Source organism: Juglans regia, chromosome 1 (assembly GCF_001411555.2).
Source record: "Juglans regia cultivar Chandler chromosome 1, Walnut 2.0, whole genome shotgun sequence".
NCBI lineage: Eukaryota > Viridiplantae > Streptophyta > Magnoliopsida > Fagales > Juglandaceae > Juglans > Juglans regia.
The window spans coordinates 2,713,895-2,738,347 of NC_049901.1; the positions used below are offsets into that span (position 1 = coordinate 2,713,895).

Genomic DNA, 24,453 nt, shown 5'->3' on the forward strand with positions numbered 1-24,453 from the left:
TAAAGAAAAACTCACTGCATTTTATTATGTTATCTTTTTCAGAACCTTACATTTATAGTTTGAACTTCTGTACAAATGAATGAGGCCCTTGCGTTCCAAATTCGAGTTACTAAAGTTAATTTTCGACCGAACGTCAAGATACAACAGGGAGGGCGTCTCAATAGATATTCAGGATGACACACTCGATTATCTCTTCATTGATTGAAAACCCTGACAGCATTCGATCACTTGTGTATCAAAAGCTCAGTTGGTTATAGTTAGCGCGGTCTATTTCATTCAACCTTATGCAACATAAGATATGCTCTGGCAAGTCTTCTGCCTTGTTGCCCTGTTTCAAAATAACGAGATGCAGAGCGCAAAATCAGATCTAGATCTTTACTAAAGCCAATAATTAGTGTCGCTGAAAATCTCGACGAAGATGGTTACCTGAATTGTCAGGCCAAAATCCAAGATGCTTAACTTCAACCTTTCCTGGAATGCTTCTACACCTTTTCTGGCAATGTAGCCGAATCTGTGCATATCAATATCGATCTCAAAGTAGTTTTGTCCCTGTAACAATTTTTATGGAAAAATATCAAAAGCATTAAAAACAATCTTTATTTTTCTTTGATGCTAGATGAATAGCTTCCTCCCACAGACTCATAATAATAACTACTGAAAACTTCTATTTCAGAATTCCTGCCACAACTGAGCCTAGTGAATGGAAAACAAAATGTAGAAAAAACAGGGTACTTCCAATTGCATTGCAGGATTGCATGCTAGGTCAATACGAAACTATAAGTTCTCATTCTCCTTTAGAATTTATATTTGATAAATACACAAGCAACCTTAGAACGAACTGCAATGGGCATGTTCTATGTTTCTTCTTTGCAATCTCATACGTGGCAGCTTTGCATCCGAGTATCAACTCAAATATGTTTTTTTTTTTTTTTATGATGGGAAACCACCTCACTGCAAAGCCCTTAGGACTCACCCATGGAACAATACCAACTCAAATATGTAATGTCTTACCAACCTAATATGACATGTTACTTTTTAATAAGACAGAATGATGCTTCAGATTAACCAAAAAACAATATAGCAAAATGTGCAGGTCACATGCCTAAATGTAACAAACAATCAGCAAGTAATTGCTTGTCAGGAAGATGGAACAACATTTTTTTATAGAGAAATGATTTGTACAATCTTGGGATATGCAAGCTCCATGCATTCTCTTTGAAAAAAGTGGACTTTGGGACCCACGTAAAAAAAAAATTCATTTTTAATGGTGGGCCTCAATTTTATTCAAAGGGAGTACACGAGACTTATACACCCTAAGACTATACCTAGCATTACTCTTTTTTAAAGAGAAAATGGAACAGTGTTCGATATGGAAGAATCATCTTGGAGGAACATGGAATTAACAGAAACTTACCAAATAAAACTCATGTTGAGGGCGTGATAGAACGGGTTTTTCATTGTAAGTATTCATAAGCTTCTTCTCAGCCGCACTTAGATGAAGCTCCTCCACATTTGCCAGCCTGCCCAAGATTTTTAATCTTTCCCTAAAAGAGGAAATTGTGTCTACAGGGAAACCTCTAACTCTCTCCACTTCATCATTGATCAACCTCTGTTAAGAACAGAAACAAAAACACTCAAGGTTAATAAAGTATTAAGAGCCCAATAAATACAAGGACGATCATAAAGCTACCCAGATAGAGAAGCATTGAGAGATATTAAGAATCAGAAATAGAGGTGCAATCATCTTACATTGATACTTTCTCGGAAATGAGTGGGAAGCTCTTTTAAATAACTTTCAGATAGCTTAAAGTAGAAAACCAAGCTCATTCCTTCTCCATCATTTTCACTTTGAAAAAATGTGGCAGGATATAATGGTATCTGCAAGTAAAAAGGATATCAAAATATTGACTGGACTAGCTTTAGTATTTATAAAGACAAAAAAGAGGGAGGAGGGGGGTTCTCCCTTCCCAAGTGGACAAAGAGACTGCAGGCGTATTAATTATACCCCTACAGGATGTATTAAAAAATATCATCAAGTGTCTAGCACAGGCACTATGGTAGGAAAACAAGAACCAATTGTTTGCAGCTTCTTTCTACTAGCAATGATGAAAGGGACACGGTGCAACATTCAGGCTAGGGAAAAGAAAAAGATATGGATACCTGAACATTTACAACAAGTATGGAAGGGATTTCTCCATGTGGATTTATATGAGGAAGTTCCACAAAACGAGCAATATGATCAATTTTCCTTGGAGATAGGAAGACGTCAGCGCCGAAAGGATAATATGCAGCACAATTTGGAGCAAAATCTTTCTTTTTATCCCTATCAAGTAAATCAAGAATAAGTGCAACATCCAAATGAAGAACAAACAGCCCAAAAATGGGGAAAAAAAAAGCATATAAATGGAAGAAACCATAACCCTACAAATAGTACTACATCTCACCTAAAATAATTTTTCCCTCTGACTTTGAAAGCACATGGTTCTATATGTGACCAACAATCAGGCATTCTCTTCTCTAAGGGGCAGTTAGAAATCGAGGAACCTGCTATCGGTCTTTGCAGAAGCGCCTTGGGTGAAACTGAGACAACAAGAGAGCACGTACTTGAGCTGCTGGTCAACTGATAAACAATCTTATCTAAGAACTAATTGTCATTATGCTGGAAAAAAAAAAAAAGGAATTACGAAAAGGTCACCTAAAGATGATAAGCATCATTACATGTAAAATGTGTAGGCTAGATATTTTTTAAAGCATATCTGTTTGAAGAAAACAAATACTACCTCTTAGTTTTCTACCTATATTCCACCATGCACTCAAGCATGAAAGATCTATCGTTGTACACAAACATGGTATAAATACACTATTCAGCAAAAGAATGGTATTAATTACACTAGTTCCGGGCTTGTCACTTTTTTCCTATCACCTTGGCCACAGCAATTAAGGTCTCGTGTGGATGCACATAGTCCGGGTAATGTTGTCCCACTCCATTAATTACACGAACATGAGAAAGTTATTCTACCCTTTCTGAATTAAAGTTTCCAATAACAAGTACTCATTTTATCATCGATGTTTAAATGAGGTTAAACATTGATAATAAATGTTAACCAACTCCTCCTTCTGAGCAAGGCTCAACATACAATCACATATACGACCACTAAGTAGGAGCCACCTTCATGACTGATAACAGAAATGCTAGAGCGATTTTTTTTTTTTTTGTGGGGGGGGGTGGGGGGAGTAGGATTGAAAAACACTCACCAATTGTCGGATCAGCAAGTCCTTCCCTCAATTTGAAGGAAAGCTTCGATGGCGCTATTCTCCTCAAACTCGGTGCGCCAGAACCGAATGTTCTTCTTTTTTCCACCACCGCAGTTCCAGCAAGACACGGCAAGCAAGTATTCGGAAGAATACCACTATGATCCGGTGTTACTGCTTCATCCCCTCTACAACACACATCGGACTTGAACAGAGACTTGGAATCTTTCCAATGAACCTTATTGGCATTCGGATTTCTAGAACCCTCTATGGCAGACTGGTTTTCGCAATTCTTTTCGAAATTAAAATCCTTTCGGGACGAAAACGTTGATTCAGAGCCGTTCGGAGAAAAAGCATCTGCACGTAATTTTTTTTTTTGAAGTTCTAAATTCAAGAATAAGTTTGAATAATTTTAATGCTTAACTGATTTTCAATAAGGGGAAAAAAAAGCATACCACCATGAATGCTATAAAACTCATCGTCCAATTCGGACTCGAGCACTGAGGCAGAATCAAACCATGCCGCATCTCTACTTGCTGAACAGTAAATCATAACAAATAAGAATTCCAAACCACCCCAATTACCAATTAAATTACAATTAAATCAAGCATGGAATTAAAAAAAAAAAAAAGTAATCAAAAAATAATCAGGGAGAGATAGAGAGTGCGAGAGAGATGAAGAAGAAAATAGCAATGATGAGGTAGAAGAAAAACCTTGGAAATTAGGATTAGAGTAAGAACGATCAATGGGGCCCCGGGAATCAACCTTGGGCTCGAGGGTATTAGATGAAACACGGCGCTTAGAGAGTCTTCTTCGCTTCCGATTATTCTTTTTCTTCCTAGGCAAACGGAGTTTACCTCCCACGCAGCCCTGTGGCCTCGAACCACAAGCCCCCATTTTTTCTCTACCTCTCTCTCTCTCTCTCTCTCTCTCGGAGCTTCTTTTAGCTATTCTTCGTTTCCCTTCTTTTCCTGTGTAAAATCTCCAACAAGCTCCGATCTTTGTAAATTAGGCCGAGTCTTCCCGGGGTAAAAAATAAAAAAGAAACAGGCCAAAATTCGAGACCAGTTGTAACTGCAGGAGAACCTTCCGCTGGGGACCTCACGCGCTATTCTAACGGCTATTAACATGCCACGTGGTGACTCAGACCGTGTCCACTTTTTCAAAAGAATCGTGCTGGGGTGAGATTTGACGACTAAACTACACAGTACGCGTCCGAGGTCTTTGGGTATAGTTTATTTTCATAACTATTATTTTCTTATTTTATTTAATTATTATAATTTTTTAAAATTTTTATATAAAATAAAATAAATAATTCAATTTTTTTAACTTATAAAATAAAAAATATTTTAAAAATATTTTATTTAATTATTAATTTTTATTTCAATTCATTTCATTTCATTTACGAAATAAACGAGACATCAATAAATGTTTTCTAAAGAATGTGCTGTCTCGATTTGGATTGATAGTTATCAATCTATTTCATCTTATTTTATTTTATCATATTTAATTATTATTATTTTTATAAGTTTTTACATAAAATATAATAAATAATTTAAGATTTTTAAATCATAAAATAATAATAATATTAAAAAATATCATTTTAATTATTTTTATTTAATTTTTTACTTTTATCTTAACTCATTTCATTTTAACTTACTGTGCAAACCTAACATATCTGAATTTTTTTTTTTTTTTTTGGAGCCTAACCTATCTGATATTTGGTAACGGAGAAATGATATAAATGATAATTCTAGATATTTTCGTAGAATGTATAAGCATCTAACTCATTACAAAAAATAGATGTATGAGATTTATCTAAAAAAATTATTTTTTAATATTAACTTTTATTTTTTAAAAATATACGATAATCTATAACTATATCTAAATTACTTATCAAATAATTAAAAAGAATGTATGAACGCGAGTCTCAATATTTCACGTAATTCGACGAAATCAGCAACTATTTGAAATCATGATAGTGACCAGTTTGAACAATTTGTTTATAATAATTATTTCCATCAATTACTATTTATTACTTTACACTTTATATCTTATACAAAAATATTTCACATATTATGAATTTTTGTTTGAAAAAAAAAATTGTAGATATAAAATATAAAGATGAATAATAACTGATGTATAGCATTTTCATTTATCTATTAGAGAAAATTATATATCAAAATTTAGAATATTTTTTTAAAAAAAGATATCCAACTTGAATAAAATATGAGATGAAAGTTGAATAAAATATTATTAGAATATAATTTCTTAATATTATTTTTATTTTAGAATTTAAAAATATTAAATTATTTATTTTATTTTGTTTATAAATTTAAAAAATTATAATAATTAAATGAGACGATTTATAAAAACAAACAAATTGTTTAATTTTTTTTTTATAATTTTTTAGATAAAACCTAGAATGACATTTGTCTAACCACTTGTACTGTAAAAAAAAAAAAAAAAACTACTAAGCACTTGTATCGGCTTGACTTCATATATATCTGATTTTTCCGAGTGCAAGATCCGGGCACTTGGCCCATGAGAAAAAATGGATTCGGTTACTTGGGCCTGCAGATAAGATTGAGATTCTGGGCTTGGGTCTGAGTGAACTCCATATGTTTTTTTCGGGAGAGCCCAGGTTCACTTCGACTCCTGCTCTCTTTCTTCAGGCTTTAGTTGCCAGTCTTGGCCCTTCTCCAATTAACTGGTGAAGTAACAGCCCTACTTCTTCATGGGCCTCTTTTTAAGTCATAATTTAAGCTCTCTGAACAAATTAATATGACTCATAATTAGTTATGTTTTTTTATAAAGTGTTACTCGTAAGATGTTGAGTCGTGAATAATGATTAATGAGAAAAAATTTTTATTTCTAAAATATAAGTTTTATTGACTATTTTCATCTTTTTTTCTATTGCTCTTATCTCAATTCATATCTTTCTTTTTTCTTTTTTAAAAAAGCTTTTTTTAAAACATTTTTTACATCTTAAAAACTGTTTATTTTTATTTTTTTCCGGCATACGCATGGTGTATGTAGTGTACTCTAGTGCATCATTTTATTCTTTTTACAAAAAATCTACTCAACCTCCTACTATTCATACAACCTCCACACTCCACATTATTTTTATTTTTTATTTTTTTTTCTTTTATTAAATATTTATTATATAAATAATGAATAAAAAATTTAAAATAATTTAAAAAGAATAAACTCAAAAAAAAAATTTTAAAAAATTTTAAAAATTTTAAAATTTTAAAAAATTATGGAGTGTGGAGTGTGGTGGAGGTTGTGTAGCAAAACTCTTCTTTTTAACCTTTTGTTTTTAGCTAATACTGTGTACCTTTTTGACTTTAATAAATATGGTCTGCACACCCATGCCCTCTACGCTACTCTGTCTAGTATGTCTTCCTACAACTCCTGCATGCTCCTGACTCCCGACTACCTAATATCTCCAGCTCAATCCCACAAATATCAATATTTTATGAGAAATATTGTTCTTCCTGTTAATTTTAGTTTTTTCAATTGTGTTTGCAACACAGTAATTATTTAAAAAATTAATAAATAAATTAACTTAGGCTCCGTCTGAATAGTGAGATGAGATGAAATGAGATGAGATGAGATAAAAGTTAAATAAAATATTATTTTTTAATATTATTATTGTTTTGAAATTTGTAAAAGTTAAATTATTTATTATATTTTATGTTAAAATTTAAAAAAATTATAATAATTAGATGAAACAATTTCTATATTCGAACGGCGCGTGATTAGAAATGACAAGATTTAAAGATAAAACTTTGCATTTCAAATATTTTACGCGTGAATTTGATGAACATAGGAGCGGATGTTTAGGGCAATGTTGACAAATCAGATGGTAAGAGTCTAAAGTGACCAAGTGAAACTGATCTCTGGATTGGATGATAGGGGAACATACACATACAAGTGGGATCCCTCACAGGATTGTGGGCCATGTTTTGATCACTCATACTGTGACCTAGAAGTCATGAGGGTTTATATTTTAATGGCAAAACGGCATTCTCTCAATCAAAGGAACTGCCCAAGATCGGAATCTGTCTCCCATGCAGCAAAAAGGCACTTCAATTTGAATCTTAGTTACTTTGGACCGAGTCTTTCCTTCTCGAACCAATCAAAAATCAAACCAGAAAAAGAAAGCTAAGGAAAAAGTAAAAAGAAAAAGTAAGGAGCAGATATTGCTTCTTCCTTTTTAACTCTTATAGATCAGAAGAGATGTTTTATTTGTTTACACCAGTGTCCATGTATATGGCTATATTGTGTTTAACCTTACCTTGAAAGAAAAGGGAGTCTTTGGATGAAGCTCATGCAGTTTCCCAGATGTTAATAAAAAAGATTACAAAAATCATTCATTTTTTTTTAGGTCAGATGCTGTCCATTGTATGCTGCTCATTCAGTTCTGTGTATGCAGTTCTTTCTTTTTACTTTTTTGGGCAAGAGAATATTACAATTAGAAAGCCAATTTGGATATATAGGGTGGTGGGATGTGACTGTGAGTCTCCTACAATCATCCAACGGACTGAAGGATGCAGCCAGTAAATTAAGAAGTACACAAGTTTAGAAGAAACAGATCATACAAAGAGGGAAAAAGAGAAAAAGAGAAGATCGGAATTGCTTTAGGTGGGGAGCACAAGCCATATAAAAAGTACAAATACAAGAAAAAAAAAACAACACCAAACCAACTGCAATAAGCTGAGAAAAAAATATTTTACAAGCTGAACTCAATCATGAATTGGGACTACATAGAGTAGAACCTTTCTGGGGGAGGGGTAGTTCCTTTTTCTTATGGTGTCCTATTTGATCATATTTTTCTCCGTGCAAAGTAATCCCTATCCACGAATCTCTCTCTAAAAATATTCAAAGTAGGGACAAGAAAACAGCATTTGGGATACCTCCAAAAGCTCAATCTTTCTCAAGGTTCCCCCGTGTATTTTGTCTGATCAGAAAAACTCTGCTTCTTTCAGTAAGCACGAAAACTTTACGGTTCATGCAATCACCAATCCAAGTAAACCACGCTGCAGCTCTTGGAGAATGCTCTAACATTGGAGTAATCAAGAGAGATTAATGATCAACTTCTTCTTCTTCTTCCTCTCTCTCTGTCTCTCTCTCTCTCTCAGGCACACACACAGATTATTAATCAACACAAATCTTAGGATGGTTCCAAATGATTAGTAACTGAATGAATCGCACATAATCTCACTACAAAATATTTATAAGCACTCGGACCCAATCATATATAACATTTTGCATCAGTGTTCTGGACAACACGATTAAACTTGGATTGCCTAATGATTGAAGGATCATAAAAAATCTAAGTCTTTTGCACATTGCCCCTCCACACAATTTCTGATGCTTCTCAGCTCTCCACGCTCAGGCTCGACCAGGCGGTCGTCCAGTCTTCACTGCTCTCCTGAATAACATATCACACAAAACACTAACATCAGAGAGAGAGAGAGTCATTATTTTTAGGGCTGGTTTCATTTTCTTAATGGCTTTTATCTTGAAGGTTGAAATAGACTAAACAAAAGGCAATTTCCGTGACAAGCTCTATGATTTACTTACTGGGAAACTTCCAATTGGGAGCTTTTAACCTAAAATATTAGGAGTATTAAGTAGTATGAAAGGTGTATTGAAGAGACTAGTTAAATGGAGGCACCAGATCTCTTCGTATTGAACAACAAACTTTTACGGGAATGATGGTTTTAGCACTTTTAATGAAAATTTGAACTTGCAATATATTAATGAAAATTTGAACAAAAGGGAAAGGAGTCATCTCTGTATGTTCCCTCCTAACTAAAGTGGTCCACTTCTTTCCCCGATGTCTTTATTTGTTTCTCATCAAAATAAGAGAAAGATTGGTTCAAAGAAGCTTTTAGTAAAGAGTTAAAAACTATCATCGACTTCCACGCATATCATATACCAGTTCATGATAATCTTTCTTTTATGATCCACCGCCTTAGCGACAGCTCAGGTCACAACAGGGGCTGTTGAAGAGCTGGGTCAGTTTTGATTCTTGATGTTAAATAAAGACGAAAAACACAACAGTTCTCTGCCATTCTGATCATCAGATGTACAAGAAAAGAGCAGAGACAATAGTATTTTTTTGAGTACACTGTCACTCTAGAAAACCACGTTGAGATTCAGAGCAATTATGAAATTGGAGTCAAGCTTTTTTCTTCTTTGGGTTCGTTCCTCGGCTGAGGAAGAATGTCCCTCCCTCCATAATTTAGAAGCGTAAAGCAATGTTCGTTCATCCTCCACTTTACATGAGTATGCTTTTGACATGGTACATAAATTATAATGCATAATTGGTTAAGAAAGAAAACAGAAACAGGTACCTGTTGTGAATTGGATCAGGTCCATTAGGTACTCTTCTCTTGCTCACGTAATTAGGATCGGAATGCCAATGAACAGCACGCTTTTCTCTTCCAATCTGTTTCCAATACTTGAAGATTTCAGTTGATCTTACCGTTAAAGTCGATGTTTTACTTGCCCGGTTTGCTAGGATTCCAACTGTCAAAAGCCAAATGGCACCCACAAATACAAGAGCTGCAAACAGAACCTTGAAAACCCTACTACCACACACCATGTCTGTTCTTCTCTTTCTCCTATAACTTTTCAGTCAAGCAAATTGGGAGGCTGTTCAAAGCAGTATATGAAGAGTGACACAAAACGACCATGTTGAAATGGAGAAGAAGAGGATCAAAAAGATTATGGAGCTCCCTCCCACTTGAGCAGAACAAAAGAATAGAAGAGAGAATACAGTGGGAGAAGTGATTAGGTGGTGTTTTTAAGTTGGCGCGGAAGAAGTGGGTTTGTTCTATATAAAGGCAGAACATAGCAAGAAAGTGAGTACAAAGGCCAATAAAACAAAAAAGTTGGTTATTCTAGTTTGCTTTATGTATTGAAATGGGTCCATGCAAGGTCTCTTTATTTATTTTGCTTCGAGCATTTTCATGCAGCAAGCAAAGGGGACCTCACTATTCCCCCTAATCTGGCGTACTCTTGAGTTTTGTATAACACATAGCCTGGTGCCTATATGGAACAGTGAGGGTCCAGGTACCTCCCATTATTGGTAGTTGGTTTCCAAAATACAGCATTATCTTAACCACTTGATCAAAAAGATCTCTCTCTCTCTCTCTCTCTCTCTCTCACATAACATCTGCATCTCGAGTATCTGAATTCTCAACGAATACCCTTTATTATATCTGAATGGCAAGTGCTATTGTCAAACCAGAAAATCTTGATGCCTAGCAATTGCAGGCTGCAGCCGTGCGCTCTGACAGTAACATATTTTGCACAAGTAGTTGCATTTTCTATCTGAAATTTCATACACCAATCCCATCAAGGATACACGGAAAGATGAGCAAAAAGAAAACAGAAACTAAAAGAAGGAAACCATTGAAAAGAAGGGATTCAAGAGAAACTATCAACTGAATCAACTGTTATTTATTAATGCAATCCGGTCAATTTTATAATTGGGGAACAATGTTTTCCTGACCCATGGTCACTCGCACATGCCCTAATTGGACACCACTCAATAGACCACTAATAAATCATTAGCGTTCCACATTCTTCAGAGAAGGATGACCACGTCACTCTTCCAGCAAGTTTTACCCTTAGACACAGAATACAGACAGTTACAGAGGAGTAAGAAGACAGACATGCAATCTCATATGAAATAATTCTACCAAAATGCAGTGGAACAGCAGAGTATATTCCTTATTATGGGTACCTTCTCAAGATTTCATAAAAAGTTGTATCATATACACTCATATTTGTCATAACACAAGATGAGAAAGTAAAAGGGGATAAGCAGATTCTAAATTCTGATTATATTTGTTGCACTCATGATAACTATAGAATGAGTCCCTATCCAGTATAAGAATCTCTGCAATGAACCAGCATGGCTGAGAGTGATGATTGAAGAAAGTACCAGTTGCAATCTCCTAAGTGCTAGACCACATGAGAGGACTGCCACACGTAATGCAGACAGTGAAGAATTATCATACTAAGGTAAAAGACCTTAAAACACCAAACATGTGAGTAACATACACCCAATGATTGCATTCTTGGTGTCTGAAAAGAAAGTTTTTGCCTGCCATTAAACCGATTATAATAACCTGTTTGGAGAAAATCCCACATTAAATCGCCATACCGAAGCAATCACCATAATGAACAGATATTTTGATAATGTTAAAACAGTTCCTTCTTCTCCAACCACACCACACCCCCCCCCTCTCTTTCCAATACAATGCCTATTTCATGTTTGAGGAGAATAAAGGTTCCATTGTTCTATCCAGCATTGAATTTCAGTCATTTTCAAAGCTAGATGACTGAATGCACAGTTTCATAGTCTTTAGTGCATAATTCCCTTAAAATAGAATGTAGCTATGCAATTCCAGTAGGATTGCAGTTCAATAATACTTGTGGGGTAACTGTTTCAATTATGAGGGAAATGAAAGGTCCACAAGGTCACAAATCATAAATTCACCAGTGAAAGTCCCCCAATTTCTTTGGTCCCACTGAAGGGATCTTCTCTACAGCAATTTACTTTTGTGGTCCCTAACTCTACTATTAACAATCCTAACAGAGGAATAGGAGGAGGGGGAATGGAAGGGAAAGAAAAGCAGAGTTAACATTACCATGAAAGCTCACAATGGAGAGTCAAAAGTGCTAAAATAAGTGGATCAAGATGCTCACACGTCCGCAGGTTGGCCGGTCCCAGGATAGGAGAGAATAAATAGTAATTACCTATAAGTATTTGAAACATAGAGACCCCAAACCAATCCGAATCAGTTAATAATGAGTCCAGAGATTACAACTCCGAACCCATCAGCCTTGAATTAGACATAATGAATTGGTGACCAAACTCAAGCCCATTCCTGTCCAAAATGAGCATGCTTCAAGTAAGCTTGAGGAAGTATATCTCGATATAGAAGATAGGCTGATTGCTTCTTGTTTTTTCTATCACAAAAGTAACCCATCTCGATCATCTTCTAGAAAACAGGAAAGATGCAGTTCCCCCTACAGATCTCAAAGTATCAACTGAAGGTGGCCCACCTTCCCCCGTTATATCAAAATCTTCTTCTCTTCATGGTATTTAGTATTTTTATACATTGCCCCTCTGACAATGTATGCTCTTCACAAGCCCCATTGTTAATTCCATTCTACAGAAACCGATAGATTTTAGGTGTCAGTCCCTTGTATTATAAAGATTAGTTAATGCAATCATTCAGCGAAGATGCCCTGACACCTAGTTTTATGACGCCCAATGGCTGACCCCACTCTAATGGTATGACTAATTCCAAAAATCTCAGCTACCTTATCCAAGTTTCAGAAGTTTGAGACTAAAAAGGAGCCAAAGGTGGGGAAGGGGAGAGCTAATTTTTCCCCGTCTTCAAAACAACCTGCTTATTGGTCTTTTAAAACGGTTCCAGTCCATAGTTTAAATTGAAATTTTGTCAAAGCCACTGAAACATTTTAAGTTTATTTGACTGCTGATTTTTTTTTTAAGTTGTAAAATAAACATCAGCAATCAAATTAACTGCAAAATACTCGTATAATGATTCCCAACATTAAAAAATATGCGCCTATAATGGCCTCTATTGGGTTAAAAATGACATTCAGACTTGCCATGATGCTTGTAGTGCTAGAAGTAACAGAAGATGCCAATTGTATATACATAACAAATTTCAGAACCTTGGATATTGAGGGAAGATTAGAAGATTTATACCGACTTGTTAAAGTACTCAAATACAGATTGTGGAATTCCCTACATCTGTTATAAATCAGACTGAACCAGTTAAGCATACAGGCAATAGATTTTGGCCTGCAATGAATGTATCTGTTGATCTGTCTATAAGTTTCAACAATGCGCATTGAAAAACAAGAAAGAAATGATTCTCAACATATTTGAACATACTCATGGAACAGTTGATGCCATTAAGTCCGTTACAGCTAATGTGGCAAGAAAAAAATTCGACAGGAGAAGACAGTACACCAATTACTTATAGATTTTGGAGATGCCATGTCCTCCACTGCATACTCTTTTCAGTTCCAGGTTACAGTTTCCATCTCCAAGACAGTACACCAATTACTTAAAGATTTTGGAGATGTGATGTATTCCACTGCAAACTCTTTTCAGTTCCAGGATACAGTTTCCATCTCCACTAGCGGATCTGAATTAAACTTCTACTGCTGGCTTCCAAAAGTGACTTTTAAGGCTTCCTTTTCTTCTGGGCCCATGTCGGTCCATATATCACTAAGTGTGTCCGTCCAAACCGCCGATCAGTTATCTGCGCTTCCATTTTACCAGTTAAAATCCCAAAAAACACAGAGATATCACTTTAACATACATAACCATACTTGATGACATATTGAGAACCACATATCTAGTTCTTTGAATGATATATGTAGACCCAATCCATCTGGAAAAATGAAGAAGGTGTGTTTGGTGATAGCAGAAGCATAACTGAAGAAGGTGATCGTGCATATACGTAGAGCCACTTTGATATAGAAAATTTACCATAAACCCACATCATATTGCCACCAGTTTGAATTATCCAATTTAACATTCATGCCACAGAAAATGTGCAGTTGAGCAGTCATTACGATGATTCATTAGCTCTTCTAAACTTTATTTTTTATATAATATGATTATCAGAATTACCTTCACCAGGAATCCACATGTATCAAGCATGTCCGTTCTTGAAGGATACTCAACTACCTAGGAAAGTTCATCAAATTAAGAGAAATACCGTTGAAACACAAATGCATACAAATCCAAGCTAAGCAGAACACATGAAATCTGAGCTTACAATAAAGGTATCTTCTCCAATTAAGGGTGACTTTGAAATCTGGCCCATTAGAACTCCATAGTCAACTTCAGTGTATGGAGGGGTAACGCTAATGTAATCAAATGATCCATCTTTACCTACACAGAAAAAAAGAACTATATTGTGACATATAGAAAGGGAATTCAATTATATAGCATTTTTATCTTTAACTATTTGTTATTTTAATTATTATGCTCCATGACAGATCTGATGCAACAATTATTTTTCTTATTCTATATTCCTTGTCACATGTTTATTGCATCATGATACATGTCCAGACCATTCAATATGTGTAAATTTGGCCACACCCAACTCTTCTTTATTTGCTCTAAGGATTTTGGGAAATATGCTTATCAGCATATGCATGTAAAGGGGAAGTTATGAATCCAAAGATTAAACATTTTATTGTAGATAGAGATTAAATTCAAGAGGAGAGGTCAATGAGCTGCTAAAAGTTCCGATCCATATCATTGCACAAGAGGTCTTTTGGGTACACTTCTTCAGTATCAGTCATAAGTTATGTTAACTAAATGGCAAGCAAGAAAAGCCTATCAGTCATAAGTTATTGTCGTTTGCAAGACCTTCAGTATGTTGAGCTCCACAACTACAAGTTATAAAGCGGCAGATGCCACATGAATCCACTGAGATGTACAAGTTTTTTCTGATCTGGAAAGTGAGTACCATACTCAACTATTAAATTTATAATCCTGGTCCAGGCAGATTTTGTGATTTGCTATAACTATTAATTTATATTCTAAGAGCAAGTTCATTGTGTCCTGGAGATCATATTATTCTAAGCAACATGCAGGACTGACACTTTTTGTTCAGTATTTTTGACTACACATTCCTCAACAAGATAAATGTTCTGGTTAATTTTATGCATATGTTTCTTAAAGGCATATGTACATGCATGCACAATCTCACACACAGCCACACACATGTGCGCGCGCACACACAGAGTAGCACTTACCTACAAATTGCTCAGCACGTTCCAAGAAGTTTTCAACACGAACAGTATGTATTATTGAAACATCAAGAAACCCAGTCCATTCCAAATTTGGACGCAGAACATCAGACACAACCCAAGGATCCATCTCAACAAAATGCACCTGAAAATGTTCAACTCAATGAAGCAGGAGTTTCAGCAAGATTAAAAATGCAACGAACTTTTTAAACCAAAATTATACAGCATATTTCCAGCAATTTTTATGGGCTCTTGGGCTCTAGCTCCCTAAGTGAACGTTCCAAGTATCAAACCATCATAATTTGTGACCTTAAGAGATACTTAATGGGTAACTGATTGTACCTGAGAGCATCCTCGGCTAATCGCTTCAATCCCAACAGATCCAGTACCACTATACAAGTCCAACCAGCGGCCAGGCCTTAAAGCTGCAGGACAACCACTAGCTGCCTAAAAAATGTCGAATAAGTTAATATCACAAACATGAGTGTTCGTACTTCATATAAGTATTTTCCTTCTCAAATTGACCACTAGTGTTACAAGTCAAAGAACACTAACTGATCAGAAAAACTTAAAAATTTGTAAAGAAAAACGTAAGCAGACTTTAAGATTAAGATAAAACTAGTACCTGCAATATATCAAAGGCTGCACCTTTCACAACTTCCATCATCGGGCGTACATCCATACCCTTGGGCGACAACAACTTCTTTCTTCGAGCCTTTCCGCCAAGCACCTGCAATGGCCAGAAATTTATGATTTATTGCACAAAGGAAACCTCAGACTGCCAAGGAAAAGAAAAAAAGAAAAAAGAAAAAGAAAAAAAAAAGCATTTTAGCGATCAACATAGTGTAAATTGCCTTGTCTAGGTTTTCCACCCACAATTACAGGGCTACAGGAAAAGGCAGTAACCATCTTTTGGAGCCATAGCCATGACAGTGTTAATATATGGAACCCGCATGCCATGATTTGTATATCCGGCATCTACCTCAATTAAAAAGTCCTTTAGCAGTGTAGATAAGGTAACGTCACATGGTACACGTAGGAAAAAGGAACCATTCAAAAGTCCATTTCACAGCAGTGCTTGCATCAGAATTCAAAACCAACATTGTTTAACGCATAATAATTTGAATTTGGAATTAGTGTCCTATGGTCATCAGTTTTTCACCCTTGCAAAAGCAAATGATCAAAAGAGACGAACTAGAGAAACGGCATACCTGAAGCAACTTATGTGTAGCCCGTGGTGGCTTAGGTTCCTCTGGTGGTTGGACGGATTTACCCCTTCCTCTCTTTTGCAGCTCCTTTCTCTTCCCAGTCTAAAATTCATATATAAAATCACCAAAAATTCCAAGGAAGAAAAAGAGAAGGAAAATGAAAGTTTTACTCGACTAAAACGAAATTAAAAAAAACTAACAAACAAACTGAAGACAAAAAATAACGAATTTCTTCCTCATTTCGGTTTTCTCAGCAACCAAACGGGAATCCGGAGGAGGGAGAGAGAGAACCTTAGGAGGAGGAGGTTCAGATAAGAACTCGTCAGGGTCGAGACCGTAGCGCTCAAGCAACAGCTTCTTCTCCTCACTAGCCAAACCATCTCCCGCTTCTGCTACCATGACACGAAACGAGAAAGTTCAATAAGAAAGCAGCAAAATTTGAAAAAAGTTGTACGCACACAAAAGAATTACGAAGTTACTGTAAGAGAAGACGATGATAGGTGGTCGAGGCCGATTGCTCGGTCTGGAGGAGATACTGAAGAGAGGAATATTTGGAGAAAATGAGCCAAGGTTCATGCGCAGTGGCAAGAGAGTTGGAGACGATGAAACCACCGCCATTGCCGGAGGTTTGGCCTTAAATTCTTATCATCGAGTTCGAGGCGAGAACTAGGACAGTAGAAACACCCATTTCCCAACAACATTGCGTATTCTTGCATCGAACGTCGTCGTTTCCGCATTGGGCAAATCCGAAAGCGAGTCAGCGACGCGTCGAATCCAGTCCGTTTTAAAACGCTGCGTTTGGAAGATTTAACCAGCAGGTGTTAAAATAATTGTTTGGTTGAATACTCCTGAGATCTTTATTTTTGTAAATTAATATTAAATGAACTTCTGAATAGAAAAAAACTCTAGTCACAAAATAATTACACAAAGATAATCTCATAAATTGACGTAGCTTGATGTGATTCGTCAGATGATAAAATTATATTTATTATAAAATAGATCTAACAGATCATATGAAACCATATCAATTTATAGGATTGTTTTTAAAAAAAACTTTAAAGCCAGTCAGGTGTTAGTTTTCCTTTTACACCAACCAACAAAAAATAAGCACATAGTAGACTTGTAAAAATTACGGTGGGATATGCATCCAAGTAAACCCCACTCTCTTTTCCATCTTTTCTCCTCCCCACGTGACCTTTCTTCTTTCTCGAATTTCTTATTCTCATCTCTCATATTTTTTTTCTGGTTTGAGATGAATGAGCTAGTTTGCAATACTGGACACGCACACTCTGCATCCCAACAAAATTGTTTTATGGAGAGCTTGGTTTATAATAATACGCACGATAAATAATAATAATAATAATAATAAATAAATAAATAAAATATATTACTTGGAAATTGAAATCGACGTTGATTTTAGGGCAGGATTGTGATATTTAAAGAACAAGGTTTTAGGACAACACTTTTCTTAGCATCCAAACATAAATTTAAAGGCAATGAAATCAGATAGAAATGTAAACAATACCCTTACAAATCTCTCGTCGATGGCCACAACTCCCTTGGATCTTGAGGAGAGCAACAATCGAAGGAGGGAGGGAGAGAAAACGAAGCAAGGTTCTTGATTGCATGTCACAATTTTGGGCTGAAATGAATTTCTAGAAGGAGAGAGGGAGAGAGAAAGAATAAGAAAAAAAAAAAAACTGTGTGAGTTTAGGTTATCTGAAGTTGTATTCTTTATGTGTCAACTTGTGATTTATTGGTGTAAAATGTAATTACACACCCAACCGGCCTGAAGTTGCACTCTTGTTTTTATGTAATTCTTTTGTGAATGTAGCAATCTTCTTCTAAATATAGTATATACAGTAATTGCTACAAACTGTTCCTCTTCATTTTTCTGGGCCTCAATAGATGAATAAGACCCTGTTATTTTTTCAAAAAATACCCTACTATTGTTCAATGATTCTTCAATGTCGAGATTCAAAAGATACCCCATTATAAAAGTGTTGGCACCATTGAAATATTGGCATCGGAATTGTCCCTCCAAATAGTTGAATATTTTCAAAAAACTACCCTGTTATTGTTCAATGGTTCTTTCAAGTGTCCTACATGGCTTATGTGCAAACTCAACCGTGTATATGAACTTGGATGCCCTTCTTTGAGCATTAGTAGTGGATTCAATAAAATTTGGCCAAAATTTAACTAGAGAATTTACTTTTATAAATTTAACTAGTTACTTTTCAACAACACCAAATAATAGACTCTCCAAATCTATCATTATTCTATTAAAATATTGATTTTGACATTTTCATTTATTTTAATTTTAATGTAATTTGAATATTTATTCGTTATTAAAAAAATACACATTAATTTTCTAACGTTGATATTAGATTTTAAAAGAAAAAATTGGCATAAGCTAATTAGGGGTGGGCAGCAGGGCCCTGCACCCCACTGCCTCTCCCCTTTTTGATTCGTCCCCACATGGCGGGGTGAGCAACCTCGCTGCTCCCATGCTGAGGCGGGGCCCCCCACCCCGCGGGGGCTGGTGGCAAGGTTGCTCCCATGCTGAGGCTGGGCCCCCCGCCACGCATCTAGGGCCCCTAGCGGGGGCAGGTGGTGGGGAGGGCCCGCCCCCCCAAAACTTACATTTATATATATACATAAATATATATATATATATAAACATAAATATATATTCATATTTTACAAATTGTGTAATATAAATATATATTACAATTTGTTAGACTTATTCATAAAATATGTACTGACAAATTTAAAAATTATATAGTTTAAAAACTAATACACTTCAATTTACACAAAATATGCACTAGCAAATTTAAAAATTACATAATTTTTAAATTATAATCATATTTACAAAATTTAAATTTATAATTTGAGTCCAAAAATATATTTTTAATTACTTTTGGACTTAGAAATAATTTTTAAACCAAGTAAAATGTATTTTTTTTTTTTTTAAATAGACGAGACGGAGGCGGGGAATCCGCCCTGCACCCCGCCCACTGGGGCGGGAGACGGGCATGAAAACCCCACTCCCTGCCCCATGCCGGAGTGCGGGGAAGGGGTGGCCCCGCCCTATAGGAGGCGGGTAGCACCCCTACAAACTAATCATAATATTGCAGAACTGGAACTTGAAACACTCCAGCAGGATAATACCACGTCATTGAAATGATGATTAATGGAGAGTGGCCGCCTTTGGTGTTGAGTTTAGGATTTGGGCGCTTCGTGCTTTTGAGACGAAGAGAAATTTTCTGGAGTTGTACGAATAGCATGCAGGAGGGGTAATTTTTATGCGAAAATAATATTTGGCCAACAACTTAGACTCAACAGACTTGGCTAGTGAAAAAGTTAAAAATATTGTGATTTTGTTGAGTCCACTATAATGAATTTTTATGCAATCTAATTAAATTTTGACCAAAATATTATTTTATTGAGTCCACTACTAGTACTCTTAGTAGCTAATTTTCATATATTCAGAGGTTTGTATAGGGAAATCCAGTATGGATTTAGCATTTTTCACATGCATCTCATGAATAACTTTACTAATCGAGTCTGTTGCTATCTTGTTTTTTTTTGGTTATCTGTTGCTATCTAGTTAAGAAATGATGTGCGAGGACAAAAATAGTATATTCAGGGAGGGGCAGATCTCAGCAGGATATTTTTTTGGATAAATGCTACAATGAAATCTTACACCACACATTTCCACTTAATCAACATGTGATTTATCATTTTAAACAACAGCATATTTAAACATACATATTTAAGTATATTAAGATAAAAAGATAAAAATAACAAATCACATATTGATTAGGTGGAGGTGAGTAGTGTAAGACTTCCATGTAAAATTTCTCATTTTTCTTAGACGGACACCAATTCACCAACAGCAAATCAGTCACAGAATCACAAAAGGGAAATTTGTTATCGAGGAAGCACCTCTGATTTTTTCAGTTCTGCCTGTTTAAGGGGACGTGCCAAACTTACAAGTTCAAGGCACCAATCTACCTGAATGATTTGTTGAAAGACTAAGCAAATAAACAAAAAGATTTGTTGAAAGACTATAAATGCATATTGCCAAGTCTACAACCAGTGCATTGCACTGTTAATACTCAAAACATTCCAAAATTGTGGCAGATAAGTTCATATTTGGAGCTGTTAATTTCTTGAAGAACTAATGGTACTTCATTGGCAGAGTACTGCAAACTATGAAAGGGATTTCGACAGCAAGTAGAGTAGGGAGTATGAACAACAATGGTATGATGTACAGAAAAACATACAGATTTTGTGGAAGCCATTGCTAGTAAAGCAAACCAGTATAGATTTAAAAGAGTATCTCAGGTATTCTGGAAACACGGGTCATTTTTTCGTTTACAGAATCTTAATGCTTCAGAGTTCAGAGAGCTTAAATGATTACGCTGTAAATAAGGTGAATGATACCTTTAATGGCATACTGATGTTAAATGGCAGGCAGGTAGCAACAAGCAGGGGAATATATCCCCAGTGTCTTGAAGACTTTTAGCCTCTTTTTAGAGGCTGTATTTCATACATTAAACGGCAAATATATTTTTAACCTGCGGTTTTTAAGTATTTTATTGAATAACACAGCTATACGTATAAATGGAACAAAACTAGCTATAATGGAGATGACACCATTTACATTAGTTAAAATCCTTCAAACCCTTACCACAAGATGTAGAAATCCTCAAAACCACTCTGTCATGCTTCCTCCTTCATTGCTCCGGAATCATTTCCTGGCGTACCAAATATCAGTGGAAATTCATCGTCTTGTTCAGAGAAACCATGGTCTCCAGACATACTCTTCAATGATTGATAAACCTGGTACATAGACCACCTGTCCTTGGGCCGAGAAACCACACAATTACATGCAATTTTCAGGAACTGCAAAATTTCCTCATCATGCCCTTTTCCACAAAGAGCCATATCGATGGCATTTTTTGTTTGACCAGAAGTAGAGAGTTGATTCACCCAATCCACCAAGTTGCCCTTAAATCCCTCCTCAGCAGTCCTCACATCAAGAGGTTTTTGACCAGTTACCAATTCAAGAAGTACCACCCCAAATCCATAAGCATCTCCTTTAAGGGAAGCAACCAATGTGCTCGGGTATTCTGGAGCTACATAACCAAGTTCTCCCAAATCGCCATTGGCAAAACTACTCTCAATAGAATGAGCAGTAGTCATCAGCCTTGCCAACCCAAAATCCATTATCCTAGCATCGAAATCCTCATCAATAAGGATCACATTGGAGCATATGTTCAGATGCAAAATTGGAGGGTGGCACCCATGATGCAGCCAAGCAAGACCCCTTGCCGCACCCAAACCAATCCTAAACCTACTTGGCCAGTCCAATGCATCCCCACTTCCATGCAACAAAGAATACAAAGACCCATTAGACATGTGCTTATAGACTAAGAGCTTCTCTTCCTCCACCACACAAAACCCCAAAAGGGGTGCCAAATTGGGGTGTTTAAACTGGCCTAATCGATTCATCTCCAAACGAAACTGCTTCTCCCCAAGCTTACAAGTACTCAAACGCTTGATCGCAAGTGCCGACCCATCAGGCAGCACTGCCTTATAGGTAGTCCCCGTTCTAGTGGTAATACTTATATTTTCTGGGCTGAAATTGTTGGTGGCCGCCATCAAATCTGCCAATTTAACCTTGACAAGCGGTTTCTGAAACAAGGAAACTTGAACAAGCTTGTGAGCCCTCAACCTCTTAGCCCAATCATCATCTCTTCCAAACCCATACCTTCTCCTAGTCCTCTTACTCAACCTCAAATGGAACCACCACCAAACCCCAAAACCCAGCAACAGAGACCCCGCTGCACCAAACACTCCAGCAGCAATTATAATCGCCAAATTCTTCTTATTCAACCCACCGCACTTCCCCAAAGGTTCTCCACAAAGCCCTTCATTCCCAGTAAAATCGGCCTCATCAAGCGTGTCGAAATACGACGGCACCCTACCCGTAAGATCATTATTCGCCACTGAAAATTTTTTCAGCCTAGGCAAACTAGAGAGCCCGTAAGGTATGGTACCAGAGAGCTTATTATCCGACATCATCAGACTATTCAGAAATGTACAATTTGCAAGTTCGGGTGGGATAGGACCGGAAAGACCGTTATTAGATAGATCCAAGGTTACTAAGAAAGGCAACCAGGTACATGTTTCTTTAGGTATCGTACCGTTCAGGTCGTTGTTCGAGAGATCCAGGGTCTGCATGTTTCCGCAATATTTCAAGGACTCCGGAACCGTGCCCGACAGCTTCATGTCGCGGAGTTGGAGGCCTAATATGCGGTTCTCCTGGTCATTCCAGCAAGTGACCCCGACGAACTTGCATATGAAGCCCGCGGACCTGTTGTTGAAGCTCCAAGAGCTGAGCTTCCCCAGTGGATCGTCCAGTGAGTTCCTCAAACCTTCGAGGCACTTGAAGTCGTCTAATTCCACCACCTGCGCCTTAGAAGCACAACACGCGAGAAACAACGCAATCGGCAGGATGGCAAAGTTAAATATCACGAGAAACTTGTTGGCATCGCTCAAACTTCTCATGCTGATCATCAAAAGCGAAACAAAACCAGCACCCAATTTTCAAATATGCAGTTTCTAAGACTAAAAGAACTCAAAACAATAAATAAATTAAAAAAAAAAAAAAAAGTCCAAGAAAGGCGATGAATGTTTACGCGTACGACTGTTGGAAGCGGTAAGGGGGAGAAATCAGGGCCATTGACTTGGTGCGGTAGGAGACGAAATTCTACTGGAGAAGAAATGGCATCTCGAACTCAAATCACAATTCCGTAAGGAGGGGGTGGGATGGTGTAATTATTGTTGGTATAGTTGATGAATTGTTTTTCAATGGGTTAGTGTGTACTAGATCTGATTGATAGTTACAACTTGTTTGACTAGGTTTGTTTGATTAGAGGACTCTAATTAAAGGGGTTTTTGACCAGAAGGCTGTAGACTGACCAGGTCCATTGAGAATTGCCTGGTTGGATGCAGGATGCTCCACTAGAAAATAAATGATACTCTTGCCGTCTTCACATGTTTATCCCTGTGGAATTTTCCTTTTTCTAGACAGCCAATCAGAAACTGGCACTTTTTTCCATTTGGGAGTACTGGGTGGAGAAGGTTTGAACTGTAGGTGGATTTTTACATTATCATATGATTATAAAGATAATAATATTGCAATCATAAATACCATCATTAGAAAATGGATCATTCCTTCTATATTAATCTTAAAACGAAATCACCCAAGAAAACATCTTATTGCAGAGAGATGAACAATTTTCAACATAGATAATAATTTTTCATAACATCAAATATTGTAAATGGAAATGAATATATATTTATAACTTATAATGACAGAAAAATATATCTACTTTCATAAACTTAAATGTGTGATGGGATTTCAAGGAATAAAGGAGACTTTGTCGTTCCATGGAATCCAGAGTGCTCATTGGTTTGAAAAATCATACGACTTTGCTTTTATTTTAATGAATTTGATTGAAAGCGAATTATTAAAGAAAGCATACTAAACCAAGTATTTTTGCAACAAAATTAGACTTCGGGATTATCATGAATTTTAGCCTAACTTATAATATTTACTTATAATATATTTGAGCGTTGTGATTGGGGCTTTGAAAATTCTGAAACGGGAGAGTGGTCAAAGATGAAGCCGTAAATGTTACGTTTGCAAGGTGTCAGGCTCTTTGGATACAAAATTCTCAAACTTTATCAATTTTTTTTATAAAATATAATAAATAATTTAATTTTTTAAAATTTTAAAATAATAATATTATTAAAAAATAATATTTTATTCAACCAATCTAAAATCATCTCGTACCATTTTATCTCACTATCTAGACAAATAATTTATATGTATAACTTATTCTTTTAAAAGTGGGCGTAAATTTTAAAGTTTCGATTATTTTTATAATTATCATTATCTCATCTTATTTAATTATTATAATTTTTTTAAATTTTATATAAAATAAATAATTTAATTTTTTTAAATTTTAAAATAAAAATATATTTTAATAATATTTTATTTAACTTTTATCTTAATTTATCACATTTTATTTTATCCTCGAAAATAAACTAATCCCTCACACGAACAGAGTTGGTGCGGTCAAAG

The 24,453-nt window shown here is 35.9% G+C and overlaps 3 protein-coding genes across 6 annotated transcripts; all 3 read right to left on the reverse strand.

Annotated features, from left to right (window-relative positions):
• Positions 1-4,291, reverse strand: LOC108992879. The gene is made up of 9 exons (XM_018967586.2): positions 3,966-4,291; positions 3,708-3,788; positions 3,256-3,609; positions 2,445-2,580; positions 2,161-2,323; positions 1,750-1,878; positions 1,415-1,609; positions 427-549; positions 1-328 (listed from the first exon to the last, which is right to left on the reverse strand). Exons 1-9 carry the CDS (start codon positions 4,147-4,149, stop codon positions 236-238), a joined length of 1,458 nt encoding a protein of 485 aa, XP_018823131.1. The 5' UTR covers positions 4,150-4,291; the 3' UTR covers positions 1-235.
• Positions 4,292-13,045: 8,754 nt separating this feature from the next.
• Positions 13,046-16,968, reverse strand: LOC108992881 (putative rRNA methyltransferase YlbH). Of its 3 annotated transcripts, none has more exons than XM_018967590.2 (9): positions 16,772-16,968; positions 16,584-16,681; positions 16,296-16,394; positions 15,710-15,814; positions 15,427-15,531; positions 15,091-15,229; positions 14,103-14,218; positions 13,955-14,011; positions 13,046-13,580 (listed from the first exon to the last, which is right to left on the reverse strand). In XM_018967590.2, the coding sequence occupies exons 1-9, from the start codon at positions 16,908-16,910 to the stop codon at positions 13,503-13,505; spliced, it is 936 nt and encodes a 311-aa protein (XP_018823135.1). In that variant the 5' UTR covers positions 16,911-16,968; the 3' UTR covers positions 13,046-13,502. The 3 variants fall into 3 exon arrangements, with proteins under 3 accessions (XP_018823135.1, XP_018823134.1, XP_018823136.1); XM_018967589.2 differs by having other exon boundaries at positions 16,584-16,684; XM_018967591.2 differs by having other exon boundaries at positions 13,464-13,580; positions 13,955-14,007; positions 16,584-16,684.
• Positions 16,969-20,726: 3,758 nt separating this feature from the next.
• LOC108992844 (inactive LRR receptor-like serine/threonine-protein kinase BIR2) lies at positions 20,727-23,300 on the reverse strand. Of its 2 annotated transcripts, none has more exons than XM_018967525.2 (2): positions 23,009-23,300; positions 20,727-22,872 (listed from the first exon to the last, which is right to left on the reverse strand). In XM_018967525.2, the coding sequence occupies exons 1-2, from the start codon at positions 23,044-23,046 to the stop codon at positions 21,021-21,023; spliced, it is 1,890 nt and encodes a 629-aa protein (XP_018823070.1). In that variant the 5' UTR covers positions 23,047-23,300; the 3' UTR covers positions 20,727-21,020. The 2 variants fall into 2 exon arrangements, with proteins under 2 accessions (XP_018823070.1, XP_018823069.1); XM_018967524.2 differs by having other exon boundaries at positions 23,003-23,299.
• Between the last annotated feature and the right edge of the window lie 1,153 nt (positions 23,301-24,453).

Coding starts and splice junctions, on each gene's coding strand:
- LOC108992879 (XM_018967586.2), bottom strand. CDS start 4,149: ATGGGGGCTTGTGGTTCGAGGCCACAGGGCTGCGTGGGAGGTAAACTC. Junction 2,324..2,444: donor AGAGGGAAAAATTATTTTAG/GTGAGATGTAGT, acceptor TTTACTTGATAG/GGATAAAAAGAAAGATTTTG. Junction 1,879..2,160: donor TACTTGTTGTAAATGTTCAG/GTATCCATATCT, acceptor TTTTACTTGCAG/ATACCATTATATCCTGCCAC.
- LOC108992881 (XM_018967589.2), bottom strand. CDS start 16,910: ATGGCGGTGGTTTCATCGTCTCCAACTCTCTTGCCACTGCGCATGAAC. Junction 16,395..16,583: donor CTGAACCTCCTCCTCCTAAG/GTTCTCTCTCTC, acceptor TATGAATTTTAG/ACTGGGAAGAGAAAGGAGCT. Junction 14,012..14,102: donor TTGGAGAAGATACCTTTATT/GTAAGCTCAGAT, acceptor GAACTTTCCTAG/GTAGTTGAGTATCCTTCAAG.
- LOC108992844 (XM_018967524.2), bottom strand. CDS start 23,046: ATGGCCCTGATTTCTCCCCCTTACCGCTTCCAACAGTCGTACGC. Junction 22,873..23,002: donor CGCTTCCAACAGTCGTACGC/GTAAACATTCAT, acceptor TTTGATGATCAG/CATGAGAAGTTTGAGCGATG.